A 15,397-nucleotide genomic window follows, 5' to 3' on the forward strand; every position below is an offset into this window, starting at 1 on the left:
CATTTTTTTCGAAACTGTTACATTCAAATTTGTAAAAAAATAAGTAAAATACAATTCGGCTCCTATTACAATAAAACCTTTTTGTTAAAGGTTTCACAAATATACAAAAACTTTTTCAGATTTATATATTATATTTAGTTCAGAACGAGTTCAAAACAATAAACAAAAATTACTATGGATCTCAACGATTCAGATTGTACAGATTATGATCAAAAATTTCACATTGAAAATTTTACATTCTGGTAGGAAGGATTAATCTGATAACAATTGAAAAAATTTTTTAGCTATGATTAATCACTAAACTGATGATTTCAAAAAGACTAATTTTTAAAGTTACCATTAAAAACCAGTTTAGCGATTAATCGTAGCTAGAAAAACACAATTTCTACATTATCATCAAGTTGAGTGAAATTAAATCTAAATCACAAGTTAACTAGAAAATTAAAAACTTGAAATTCCACTAGTTAAGAGTTAAGACCGCCATTAATAGAAAACAAGAGATTGAATAAGAAAGCAATAACTATTTTACCTCGTTTTAACGCGTTTTTTGTCTTTTCTTTTATCATCTTCTTCCCTATTACATATATGGCGAATCAATCAAAAAAAGAATCTCCATTATTTTAACTCTTGAGAAAAAACCAGACGCAAAGTCGCATTTTTTGCGAATTATTTAATACAAAAATTATTATTCCACGAAAAATAGATTATTTCAATCGTAAACTATATTCCAATAAAAAACTATAAATTTTGATTAATGTTGACATTTAATGACAATTAATCCATGTTGCATTTAGCACTAATTATTCGATTAATTATAACCAATGAATCTTAACCATAGGCAAAATGGCAAATTAAAGTTTTTTTTTTTTTTTTTTTTCAAAAAGATGACTCGCGTATAACGGCACCTGCAACGGCACTTGTACCTTAATGTAATAAAAAGTTGATTGGAATCACGAGAACATTAATTAAGTATCGATTGCTGGTGCTAACCAGGCGCGCATCTTTATTAATTCTGAAAGAAACATCGTTATTCGTGAATACCCTAAGCACCCTAAGCACATAGATACGACTTCTTCGCAATGCGAGTAAGCAGAAAGATGTAACAGCGAGGAGTCTCTCGGAGATTTTAGACGCGCTTTTTATTTCTCTTCACGGCTTTCCATAGGGGCCTTTGCTTGTTCGCGCGTACGCGGCCGTTCTCTAAAAGGTCAAAGGGACCACGTCCTCATCTTGAAAACATTAATGAGCTGCCTGCTGCCGACGACGTACAGCGTACGTACACGTTGCGCGCACCAGGATGCATACGTCTTTCTCGAAAAGGCACGGCATCGATACAGAGCAGACGAGAATCGTGCACAATTATACAGGAAGATACAGAAATATCTTAAAAAATTTGTTGCAAGTTTTTCAAGAGTTCAAAATTAAGAGAGAAATTTATGTAAACGTGCATTCAAATAAACCTCTCATAACAATAAACTCCAATTTGCCCCAACTCAACAAAAATTCAAAATAAGAGAAATGTTTTTTTCAAAACGCTAGAAAATTTAGAGATTATATACGATCGGAATATTGATTGAAATTAGTTACATTAATATCAAATAATAGATATGAAAGAAGAAATAATAATCTAATCCCTTGAGTTGAGAATAACATTTCGCTATTTTTTAACTTCCATCAAAATGTAGGTGTTAAAATGCAAATCAATCCATTTCAGTTTCAAAATAAACAACGTCCATATTAATACAATAAATTTAATATATTTTTTAGTTAAACTATTCAACTCCATTATTTTAATTAAGTTAACGACATATTGATTAGGAGCAGTGGCGATGAAAATGACTCAAATTGGGTATAATTTGACATTATGTGAATTTAATAGTGCACTTGGACACGTTAAATACCCACTCAAACTATTTTCCATTTTATATTTATCTTCAGCAAGTTCGCAAAAATTTCAAGCATATTCTACGATCATTTAGACGAAGGATCATCTACACGCCGAGCGACATGTGTTGCACATACATGGACCAACAGAGTCTATCGACTATCGTGCAATTTAACCTGCTTCGAAAGTTCCGGCCGATTCGCTGCAAAGCTGTCGGTGGCACGCGAGCGCGGAATTCCCCCGCCGGGAGAGAAACTCGTTTATCAAAATACAGTTTATCCGAGATTACAATGATCCGCCGCGTATGCGCCATCGTTACAGCGGATAGGATTATTTAGAGAAGCCATAAATACGCAGCGTTTAAATGGTCCGACGAAGGAAAGCGTGAGATGTAAACGGAAAAATGTTCGTTAAGAAAAATTTCCGCACGAGCGGGACATCCCTGATAAAACGCTCGGAGAAACTCGACTTTGGACAAGGCGAGAGACAACATTTCCGATGGATCTCGTTGACAACCTGTACACGAAGCTCGTCTCCATTTTTGTTCGGTAAACCGTATGAATGACGTAAGAGCGGAAGTCAAACATTGGGATTGAAAGGAATTGATACCATTAGCGTCATGCTCCTGTATACTGATACGCGAATTGCATATCTAAGAAATTTCAAAGATAAAAATATCGCAGAGGAAAATGTTTTCTGATGTTTCTAACATTCGATTTCGTTAATCTAGAACATCTTCGAATTTTCATTAATAGACGGATATAACTTTATCTAAGAAGTTTTAAAAATCTTATATTTATAATTAAAAATGATTTGATAATAATAATTTCTACAAAATATCAGTATATAAGACAAAAATTTGTCGACTGAGGGAAATTTAGTAGATTTATTAATGTCGTATATTAAAATAGAATATTCTATATCCGACGGGAAATTTTCTTCATATATATGTATATATTAAACATTATCTGTGTATCGTAACTTTGCGACATACATATATGCGATTTATATATATGAAATATATCCGCTACAAAACACATTCCGAAATACGTTATGATCAATACTTCACATAGTTTTGATGCTTTACAGTCCCTGTAGCGTAATTACGCAGTGATCGCATTATACGGCCACACGCGGTACACTATCGATTATCGATGCAAGTCGCGTTAATAAATAAGCGATTTGCGAATTGGAAAACGCACAACCAACCGGTGACAAAACCGTACTTAAATCGGCGAAGCGCGACGGCAGAGCGGCTCGATAAAGCGAAAAAGGAATATGAGAAGAAATGCCTCCCTCTCTCTCTCTCTCTCATTCTCTTTCTCTCTTTACTGTGGAATTGTTCTAGATTTATGAGCTCCAGGAGTTCAGCCATTCAAATTTTTCAACCGCTCCTTCTTGCCTCGGCCGCGGGCTCTCAACCCGACGAGGCGCAGAAGGAAACCGATATAGAAATGGAGGGAAATAACTTCTCTCGTAGAACGGCGCTGGTGGTGCATGGATCGGATATTGATGAACTCTAATAACGTCGATATAAAAATTTGTAATGCCCGTCTGGTTCGATCGTTAGCGTAAAAAATTGCGTCGCTATCAGAGTAAATCGTTAACGAAAACTTGTGTATCGTTCATACACTGCATTTAGATTGTATTGCACTATCTGTTGACGATATATGGATTTGAAGTCGATTTTTTCTTGAGTTTGATACAAAACAATTACCAATTGCACAAAATAATTAAATGCAGAATAAAATGTGTCAAAATAAAATTCACTCGAAAATTGATTTGATTTCAAATTCATCGACAAATATGCCGTTGATAATAGACTACATTTATTAAAAACTGACCCATCACAGTCATTTAATTCTTTAGAGAAATAGCTGTGATTGGTCAGTTTCACAACTACGGATGTTATTAAACTCGATTAAGGGTGTCCGTATAAACATAGTCATATAAACTCCAAGCATGACAGTTTACGTACTTCAACTCCATATACGACATCAGATTCCACGCCAGCTCTCTTAATAATAAACTTCGTAGTCGCACTGTGGCGATAGGAAACGCGCGAAATAAAACTATCATTAAAAGTTGCCGAGTTGCTGGACGAAACTTATAATACTGTGGTAAGATATACTTTCGCTAAGAGAACTTCACCAATACATTCGTAACACATAATTCTAACGGTACGCCGAAGAAAAAAAAAAAGATTCATGAATAAAAGATACACGTTGACACAGTCCACGCTTTTCCGAGAAAGTCGCTCGAGAAGCATCTCATCGCGATTATGCGAAGTTCGGTTCTCTGACAAAGATTTTCTCATTTTTCTGTATAATTCCATTAAAAGAATTTTCAAACAATGTAGAACAAAGTTGAAACAATTCGAAATGGTTGTTAAAATTATTTTCAAGAAATAGACAACCAATTTTTTCCTTCTTACGCATAGTTTAATTTTTTTAAGTCTCTATTCTATATTATATTACTAAAGATTACTAAAGTATTACTTGTGCAATTAGAATACTTATATTAGAAATTATTACTAAAGATGACGAATATATAAGCACATATAAATTTTTAAACTTAAAATTCATATTTATATTACATTTATATATATTTATATACTAAATAATTCTTGACTAATGACAGTATCATCTCAAAGTATCAAGTGAAATACTTCTTGATTGCCAAGAATTTATTATTGCCTACTTCTGTTGCTTTCCCTTCATATAATAATAAAACTTGATTACATAATGCAAAATGACTTATTACTGTCATTTTGTTTCATCTTGAAGTAGTAAATTAGTTACTTAGTGCTCAAGATTTTTAGAAATCTGATCCTAAGATCATAAACATATTTTCTCTCTCTCTCTTTCTTACCTTATTACTTCTTCTGGCTTGGCATAAAACAGTAATAAAAGTTTTTCTCTCTCCTTGTATCTTATCGACAAGGCTCTTCTTTGTGTCGTTCACAAAGTGTCTCCCCACAAAGCTCGAATTACGCAAAGCCAAAAGAGTTGCCCTCTCAAAGACCATGTAGTACACATACTTAACGGATCGCTTCCTGAAAATTACAATTGAGAACGCACGGTTCCTAACTATCGTACTCTTAAATTTGCGTTTTTCACATTTCCATCGTGATCTATATACACGCGTGTTACACACCACGCTACTGCGTGTGCAAGTATTGCAAACTCACGTACCGATCACATATCGTATCATGTGTATCGGGTGGAGTCGCTTGTTCACTGCACCATGATAATAATTATCGTACCGGTTCGGTTGCATTGAGATGCGCTCGAGCTCGGGCACAGCATACTTCGAGGAGGGAGATGAAATGAACGGAGGCATAAAGAGACGGTGAAGAAGAGAAAGAGAAAGAGAGAGGACGAGTTATAAGAGAGCAAGATGAAGAGAGAGAGAGAGAGAAAGAGAGAAAGCGGTAGTACCGGTCCAACGTGTCCTCGTCGAGTACTTGGAGGCACGTAGGTAGGTAAGCGTTGTCTTACGCCATGCTGATGCTAGTGCCACTGGATACCGAGAGAGTATTCCCGACCCGGCTATTTTCATCCATTTACCGTACAGCAGCGCGTGACAGAAAATCTCGAGTTTTCTTCAACGGAGCTTCGAAGAGCGAAATTAATCGCGCGTCGGTCTTTGCGGAAAATTCTCAATCGCTCGTTCTGAATGGGTCTTACTTCAATAAAAGGAAAAAGCGGAATCGTTTGATGAGAATTGACCAAGAATAGAGGTACGCGTCGAGATTGCGTTTTCTATATACAATCGATCACTTTAGCAATGATCATATATCAAAATTAATAAACGATGCTGTGCATTTATATGAACAAGATTTTAAGTATCTATATAAAATCGATCACTTTAGCAATGATCATATATCAAAATTAATAAACGATACTGAACAGGCGTTTATATGAACAAGATTTTAAGTATCTATTTGTTATTTCTACATTTTACATAATTTAACTATTTCCATATAATTCCTTTAACGGTTTGAATCTTTAATAATGTAACCATCCACCAATTCTGTTTAATAATCATCATTCATAATCGTGTAAATGTTAAATGGTTATCGAAATGTAAAAAATATTAAATACTCAAGACACAAGAGTATAATTCAACGCTGCTGTTTATCAATTTTAAAACGTCTTTTTACATCGCCAACTGACGGTTTAGTGCGGCTTAGGAATGCAGAAATACGACAGCATATACTCGGAGAATATATTAGAACCGTCAAAGCTTTTATTTCAGCTACGTGGCGGATCTAGTCGGAACGATCACGAAAACACCACGTGTCGGATGAAATATCGGTCCTTTTATGTACGAGGGTTTAAGAGCGACATATGCGCGGGGTGCATATGCGTCCCCTATGCGTCGCGACGCCACGCAGGGTGCCACTGGATACGTTAATTCATATAATGGCTCGCTATTTCGCCCCGCATAGGAACCTAATTCAGGTGTAATTTTCCATTTCGCGCGACTGCGTGATATCAACCCTCCCTACTTCGCTACTTTGCTCTTGCGTTAATTAAATTATCGTGAAAACGCCAACAACAAAGGCAAAGAAATTAGTACCAATTTGTGCTCAACACATTCACGGTCTTCTAGTCTTCTAGTCTTCTAGTCGTCTAGTCATCCAGTCGTAGAAGCTAGAAGATAAGAAAAATCTCCAGGCCTAATATGCGCTACGGCCCGTATTGGTGGTTTATCTCGGAACGTAAAGTCGCATCCGAACGAACGAGAATACGATATCCCCTACGGCGTTATCTCGCGACCGGGATTTATTTACACAGACAGGCACCCACGCACCTACGTTTATCAGCGAGTTAACGTAACTCAGATTCTCATCCACTTTTGTCGAAGAAACGGCAATGGCGGTGGCAGCGTCGCGATATCCAATCTCTAATTCGCATCTGACAGTTGCGAGGATTTATACCCGCGTTTCTCAGACATTCCAATGCCGTCCTCAGACATATTCCAATCGAATTTTGGAAATCTCGTTAAATTAGATTTCATACTTTTTACATTTTGTGCTGCTCCAAAATATACAACGTTCATTGTTCATTCAATGCATAACGGAAGCAATCAATACAAATATGAATATCCAAATTAGATATTGGAAAATCGGAGAGTCGGTTGGATTAAATTATTAGCTAACTATGCATAAATCATTTTTCTTTCAAATCAGCGAATATTTTACCGCCGATGATGCCCCGTTTTTACATGAAGGTAATGATTAATCGTTTTTATCGACTTTTATCGACAGGACTTTTAGCGACGCCGGGATTCACAGCTACAAGGGAATTCTCTCGAGAATCGATGATATGTTAATGAGGCGATAAATATTTATGCCGCGCGAAGGCCAGTCTGCGATTGTTACGGAATTATATATAGAAGAGTGTCATCTGTATTAATAGTTAAGTTGCGGGAGTCGGAAACTCGCATGGAACAGACAGCTCCTTCACGGTCGGACGAATTTTTGACGATCGTAGAAATGAACAGGGAACTCTCTCGGCGAGGAACTCGGCTGGCATATTAAACGTACCGCCTCCAAGCCGCGCGATAAACTTTGGAAACGCCTGGCGTGCAAGCGTGCGCCGCTGTACAATAATTATAATGTGCAGCTAAGAAACAAGCTCGCGGAAATTAGAAGGGAAATGGGCCGCGGTAATTTGAAAATGCAGTCGTAAACCTCGAATAACTTCGGGCGTTTGAGATGTTACTACTTTGCGCGATGCTGCACAATCTCGGATCTCGGATCTCGGATCTCGGAAATTGTTACGAGCTTTTTCAAAGCCTCGAGGCTTCCATTAATTCGGCGTGTTAATACGGAAAACGTGCACGTAACGAATGTCGTAACAAATACATTACCATACTCATCGTTCTTAACGCCCACGGCGTTTACTTCACAATCACGTTCAACATCGCGAATTATGCATGATACATGCTACAATAGTCCGACGCATCTTCTTGGTATACATGTATCTAAAATACAGTCTACTACACTGTTAAATTCATAATGTCAAATATGTTATTAAAATCCAATTTGAGTTATTTTTAATCATTTCTATAATATATAGATCGCAATTGCTGCTTCTACTCAATATGTCGTTAATTTAGCCCGCTAAAATAAAATAGAGACAAAGAAAATGTAGAAATTCAAGAATAATAATATTTAATTCATAAAATATATCTATTAAATTTGAATCAAATCTAGTTTATTATTTACAAAGTACATACGTTAATATGAACGTTGTTTACTTTGAAACCAACCGCATAAATGGATTGATTTACATTTTAACACACGTGAAAGTTAAAATTACAAAAATATTATTTTTAATTCAAGGAATTGGGTTACCATTGTTCTTTTGACATTTAAAAGTATTTCAAATCAGAATTTTTTTGTTGAATCAATTATAATTCTAGTTGAGATCACCAAGATAGATACGAATCTTTTGGTTCGTTCATTTTTGATCAAAATTTTCTTCGGTGTTTGTATTAAAAAACTTAAATGTATCATCTACACAAAGCACAATTAAACGAAAATATTTATCAAAAATTGTATTTGTTACTATAATGTCGGACGCAGAATTTTTAGCTAGAAGCAAGGATCACATGGCACAGACATTTGATTGCAAAACCTCGTTAGATTCGCTCGCGAAAACATTGTTTTTGACAAACGTAAACGTGCAAAGCAATTTTTCGACGCGTCACCGCTACAGAAAAACTAAACGCACGCAAAACTTTGTGCGTCCACGGATCGCGTTTATCATTTTCCGTCACTTCTTCGTTCCCCGTATAAACACGTATTGCTCTCTCTCTCTCTCTCTCTCTCTCTCTCTCTCTCTCTCTCTCTCTCTCTCTCTCTGACTCTCTCGCGTGCGCAGCGTCGACATCTTTGACACTACGACGACGAGCACGGTGTGCGCCGGTTAAGCCGTTTTAATCCTTCACCCGTACGTGATTCAACAGCGGAAGCTTCGTCGCCGAGTGTAATAATCTAAACGTGCGAGACACGCAGGTTTCAATCGTAGAACTTGGTCGGATCAATTCATTCTGCCCCGTCACCAAAACCATATAGCTAAGAGGCAGAGGGTAAAGAAGAGTGAAAATCATTTATTACATTCTCTCGGGACCGTCTCCTAATGCCCGGTTTCACCAACAGATAACTTACTGGTGGATGGGTCTATATATAGAATTTCCTTTTGTGATAGTATTGATTCAACAAGAAAGGCGAATACGTTTACATTGCTGGTGAAAAGACCTAAATCCACAAAATGCGATACAGAACGGTGAATATAAAATTGTGTGGAATAATGCAAGGAACTTATCGAAAACGGATATCGGTATAAGATAATAATTAAAAAATTGTAATAAATACATAAACGTATTAATGATTAAAAGCAATAATATAAAGAAATTATTAGTGAAAAACATTATTAGACAAAATACCAAATAAAATTAACGAGAGAAATTAGTCAATATAATAGTTATTGTAACATTTTAAATAATGTTATGTTTAAGTAATGTTTAAGCATAAGAAAGAGGGAAATTCTAGAGGATAGAAAGAGAGAAAGGAAGAGAGAATCGAGCTGAAAAAGGTAAGAAAAGAACAACAATCTACAATAGCTCCTCTCCGTCGTTCTTCGTATCGCTGCCATCGTTCTTTTTCTTTGACTCTGCTCGTGATATCATTTCGAAGCTTGCAATGAGCTATACACAGCGAACGGAGTGAAGTGAAAGAAAGAGAAAGAGAGGCAACGTTTATTATTAGGTTGCAGGATGCAGAAAGGATTTTATGGTGCACGGTATGTACGAGGCAGAGTTGCGCGATTGATCGAATAAACAGAATGCACTGTGCTTCCGATGCGTTAATCCGAGAATCGTTATTTCGAGAAGGAGAAGCAAGTGTAGCGCATTCATAAAAAATGCAATGCGCGCATCATGCGACACGCATTAAATCGCAAACTCGTCTGGATGCAAAGCATGCATCGAGCGAGGATTACGAGGATTAGTATGTTCCACGGTCAACGGGAGTTTATGTATTATGCATCGGAATACGATAGGAGGCGTGATGCAAAAAAAAAAAAAAAAAAACCCTAGAGAGATAGAAGCGTCTTGGCAAGATTTTAGTTTACGATATCGGTAATGTTGCACGGAGCGCTACTTTCAAGATGCGCGTCTCACTAATGCACCTTATGTCACACATTATCAATTAATTTCGGCACCGTCGCACATCTTCTTGAAATACCTCGAGCTTAAATCCCGTAATGCGGTATTAGCAGCGGCGAGCCAAGTACCGATCTCCTCCGTCCGCTCGTGAATTTCATATCGGGCATTTAACGACCGTTTATTCATCGTCTAATCTTTGCGCGGCTTTTTCATACCCCGCCGCTTTAAAGTCCAACAATGTAAGTACGCATAGTTTTAAACTCCTCGAGACGGAACTTCGGGACTTTCGTATTCGCATTAACGGGCGCGCGATGCGAATGTCGGCGGGCTTGTGTGCGTATGCTTCTGCGTCGGTATGTATTATTACTACATGACGTAGTTGCTACAATCTCGAAACTTTGAGCATGAAACTTTAAATAGAAATTAAACACGAGAATACTAATGGCACGGAGCAACACATATCCGTGTTAAGATTAGCGCGCACGTACTCCTAATCTGTTTCATCTAGAACGTCTGGATTCATGTAGTATGAGGTCCGATTTGTTGAATGTAATTAAAATAGTTTCGACACACGTAACTATCAAATGATTAATTTTGTATACACTGTTTAAAATAAAATGTCAATTTTAACATCAAGAAGTATGGTGGACTTTCTGAGAAAATGCCGAGAAAATTCTGCAAAAATGTCAAAATTAACATCAGTTTTGTCAATCTGTGAATGACTTGCTTCCAATGGATGGGTGACTTTGTCTTTTTTAATATTGTTGAGGAAGACTCTAAAGAGAGTCGAAACGTTCAAATATAATAAAGGAGGCATCATACAATCGTTTGAGTAATTATTTTCGATCAAAAAATTTTGCACTCACATATCTAGACTAATTCTCATTAGCTTGCTTTTAATGCTACATTTATTGCATTTAAGATTAAAAATCTTTTAATTAATTTAATTATTTTTGTTTGTTAAAATTAACATTTTATTTTTAACAGTATTTGCGCGATTATCGAATCAATTGCGATTGCAATAACAAGAAAATGTAATACAACATAAATATTGAATTTTGAAATATTAAGTGGTCTGATAATAATAATAATTACTTTTACTTATTGTGATATTACTTTTGATTTTACTTTGACTTTTTATTCATTCGCTTTATTCATTCATGCAGACACTTCATAATTGCATTTACTATAGATAATAAAGATTCTTAAGTCAAGTGCCGATGCAGTCATCTCGACACAAGAAACTCTTGCAGTCTCGTATTCATTAAAAAAAAAAAACGTTACTTCGAAATATAATTGTAATTGTCATCATCAGATTTCTTGCGTTATTCGCATAGTGCTCCAGTACGACAAGGACATTGATTTGCAAGTTTAAGAGTTAATTTTCCGGTTAATCGAACAAACAATATTTTTCTGCCATTAAATAATAAGAACCCGCGTACAACGGAAGAAATATTAAAAACAGGTATAAATATATAATATTAGAGAATAAATATACGTATAAATATTATAGAAATAAAAAAATACGAATACACATAGAAAAATACATACTATACGTAAGTAGATCATAATATAATACTTACGTTTCAACATTTCAAAAGTTCATATATCCACAAATCTATTGTATCATAAGTTCATCACAAGTATTAAATTTATTCAAATTTCAAAAAATGTAAATAAATGACAAACGAGAATTGGCATAGTGAACGATGCGTAATTAGCCTTAAAAAAAAGCTTTAACAGATGTTCAACTACAACTACACAGATCGTTGTTAAGTGTCTCTATTTGTCGAAGAAGGCTAGAATACTGTCGAAACATGTACAATTTAATTTATTCAATTTTATTATGTAAGATAAAATTTTTTTAAAGCTAATTACGTAGTATGCCAATTTCTAATTGCTCGTTTATCGTTTATTTATATATTTTATATATTACATATTTTTTTAATTTGTCATCTCAGAAATTTGAATATTGAATCTTTATTCAAAATATATTCTAAATCCTTAAATTCTCGATTGGTTTATTACATAGAATCGTTTTTTCTATCAATTTTATAATATTTTTCAAAAGAAAATTAATTCTCATTTTAAATATAATAATTTATTTTTATTTTAATTATATTTTAATATTATATTATATCAAAAGACATTCTTTGTTAAAGGAAAGAAATTGAGTAATTACTATTTTTACAGAATGATATTTTTTTGTGTGAAGAGATTAAATATGATACACAGATATATAATGAATCTAGATGAGATATAATATACAATATAATATACTGAGAGAAAATACAATAAATTTCAATAAATTATTTCAATAGTACTAGTTGAATATTTATTAAATGTAAACATATATTATTAATAAATGTGTGTGTGTGTGTGTGTGTGTGTGTGTGTGTGTATATATATATATATATATATATATATATATATATAAAACAAAATATAAACATATATTATTTAGTGTAAGAACTATTAATATTATTTATTACCATTTTTAGTAAATGTTTATTAAAATTGAGTACATTTTTTCTCAGTGTATGTATATTCAATCTATGTTTCTAACATTTTAATTCCTCTAACATTTAATATTTATTCCTATTCCTAATAGGAAATTTCCTCCATAATGTGCAGCGCCTTAGGTTCAATGGTCAAAACAAAAAAAAATAGAAAACAAGAATTTCTTCTTGTGCGTAGAAGGGACAAAATGGAATTTTTTGTTATCTTAAACGATTACTGTATAAACATCTTGAGAAAATCTCTAATCGTCAAGAAACAAAAATAACTAAAGTATATAGAAAACACACATATCTAACATCAAACTACACATATCTACATTTTCTCGAACAGCTAACGTTATATATATATATATATATATATATATATACACACGTTCATAACTTCTATATAGTTAATCAGGTAAAATAATTAAATAATGTTGTAGTTATACATCCAATTGGAATAAAAACGCAAAGAAGAAATGGAAAACATTCAATTTACAAATGTTATCACCGTGATAATTGCCATTAGCTTTTCGTATTTAATTGTTTACAGAAAACATTGAACATTCGTTGTACGCGATCAATAATATTCGAAACTCAAACGAATTAATATAGAGCACCCCGCGTAAGTAATAAATAAATCCACTATATATCATTGTCATTAATGATATTATCGCTGCCATCTCTTTTCATCGAATTCTCTCGAAATCATATTGACGAGCAATAATTTGATATATTATTCCTACAAAGTAATTTGTTATATTATGTATCTCATTCAAAATAAAGATATACGCACGTACGATATATTTCTCCTAGAAGAAACTTCCTAATATAAAACCAAACGTTATAAAGAAACAATGTTCCTTGAAAGATTTTATTTAAAATAGAGATATAACGCGCGCTGTACGATACGTATCTCCACAGAAATTTCTTACTATAAAATCAAATGTTACGAAAGAGAAAAGAGAGTAATCACATAAAATAACGATCCACATTCGCTCTCGGATGAATAGGAAAAGAGCGTGTAATTCTCGTGTTAACGAGAGTTCTGCGTAAAAAGTGTCGGATTGCAACGTAAACATTTCGCGCGAGACCATCTGCGTGACGTCATCTACACGAAACAAAAACAAAAGAAACGTTCGCGCGAAGGGGCGCGTCCTTCGAATTCCTCGCGCAGGGTAGAAACGCATCTGTTCGTAATAACGACGTCGACAAGGCCATCAAGATGGAATTATCGTAATTAATTATTTAAAAAAACAGTTACGAGAAAAAGAGAGAGAGACTCACCCCGCGGAGCGTGGCAACGTCGACGGCTGCCGATGTCCCGACGTCGTCCCAGGCGATATCCTCCTGGCCGAGGTCACTAACTAGAAGAAGCCCGTGCACATCACCCATGATTCCCGTTTTGGCTGGCGCGTTTTCACGAGGAGAAACTTATCCGTCACACTCTGCGGGGGCCGGTGCTACGGGCGGTGCACGATACACACACGGGGCGCGAGATAACAAGAGAGAGAAAGAGAGAGAGAAAAGAGAGAAAGAGAGAGAGAGAGGAGAGGACGCGAGCGGCGGCGACGGCGGCGTCGGCGGCGTGGTGGTGCGGCGATCAGGGCGGATGCACCAGGTGCCTCGACGATCATCGCGTCATGTCTCTCGAAGCGTGGCGGCCGTCCGCGACCGCAGACGACGATCCCGAAGCTGCATTCCCCGTAGGAGATTTATGCTGGTGGCCGCTGGCTGCTCCTCTTCGTCCGAACTCGCGCCGCGAGTTCGCCTCCTCCTCATGTGTCGCGCGCTCGTCCGCTTGGAGTTGGCCGCGCGCGCCGTATACACTATATACGAGTTTACACCACGTCGTCTGCCCGCGGGACGATAAAGAAATTTACTCGCGGAGTAAATTTCGAAGCACTTTCGGCGGGGCGTCACTGTTTCTCTTCTACTCTCCACACTCCGCTGTCCGGCACGTTCGCGTGAGACGCGCCGATTCACGCGAGTACGCGAGTCAGATCTCACGATCGAAAGGAACACGCCGCTCTGGTACATACACCCGCACACGATACACGTAAAAGACGGAAAGGCGCCGTCCACCTTCAAGTAACACGGTGAGCTGCAGAGAGCGAACTGTAGATCCGATCCGCGCCGTACGGAACACAGACTCGACTGAACGACGTGATGGCGCCACGGCAGGAGCACGACTGAGAGCGCCGCGTCACGACACTGATGGTACTACGCCGAGTCAACGGCTCGCGGCGTTACGGCAGCCGCCTGGTGGGGAGGGAGGGGGGGGGAGGGAGAGAGGGAGAGAGAGAGAGAGAAAGAGAGAGAGAGAGAGAGAGAGAGAGAGAGAGAGAGAAAGTATGCGCGCATATGTGTGAGTGCATCGGAGCACGAGCGAGATGGAGAGAGAGCGCGCAGCGCGAGTGCGAGTGAGACCGCGATATATATCACAAAGGCGACGACTATGCGCGCATACTGTGCCTCACGCGATAGGCGGTGTCGTGGTCCCAGGGCCGCACGGATCGAGCTATTCTGAAGGGGAAAGGAGGAGGGGAGAGGTATACGCGGTTACACACAGCTCTCCTCGTGTACGACAGACTAGGGAGCGAAATCGTACCACGTTTCCGAGAACAAGTAACACTTGACTTACTTATAATCTCGATCTCATCTACCGACGCGACCCGTTCGCGCTTGACGCTGATAACACGACTAATTTCGCGCATTTCGCTGATTCGATAACGAGCGTTTTGATAAAATGCGAACCGATCGAATTTCACTCACCACATTTCACTCCGCGTTATCTGATATAGGCCGAGTGTCATGGCGGTCTTCGATC

The 15,397-nt window shown here is 36.9% G+C and overlaps 1 protein-coding gene across 2 annotated transcripts in view; it reads right to left on the minus strand.

Annotated features, from left to right (window-relative positions):
- The window catches only part of LOC105153322 (uncharacterized), a 230,220-nt gene extending 215,428 nt beyond the window's left edge, over nt 1-14,792 (minus strand). For both annotated transcript variants that reach the window (XM_087405428.1, XM_011068081.2), the window contains exon 1: nt 13,855-14,792. In XM_087405428.1, coding sequence (XP_087261554.1) covers nt 13,855-13,962 — 108 coding nt within the window. In that variant the 5' untranslated portion in view covers nt 13,963-14,792. The remainder of the gene's footprint in view (nt 1-13,854) is intronic.
- Between the last annotated feature and the right edge of the window lie 605 nt (nt 14,793-15,397).

Source organism: Acromyrmex echinatior, chromosome 4, assembly GCF_024713525.1.
Source record: "Acromyrmex echinatior isolate Ae372 chromosome 4, ASM2471352v2, whole genome shotgun sequence".
NCBI lineage: Eukaryota > Metazoa > Arthropoda > Insecta > Hymenoptera > Formicidae > Acromyrmex > Acromyrmex echinatior.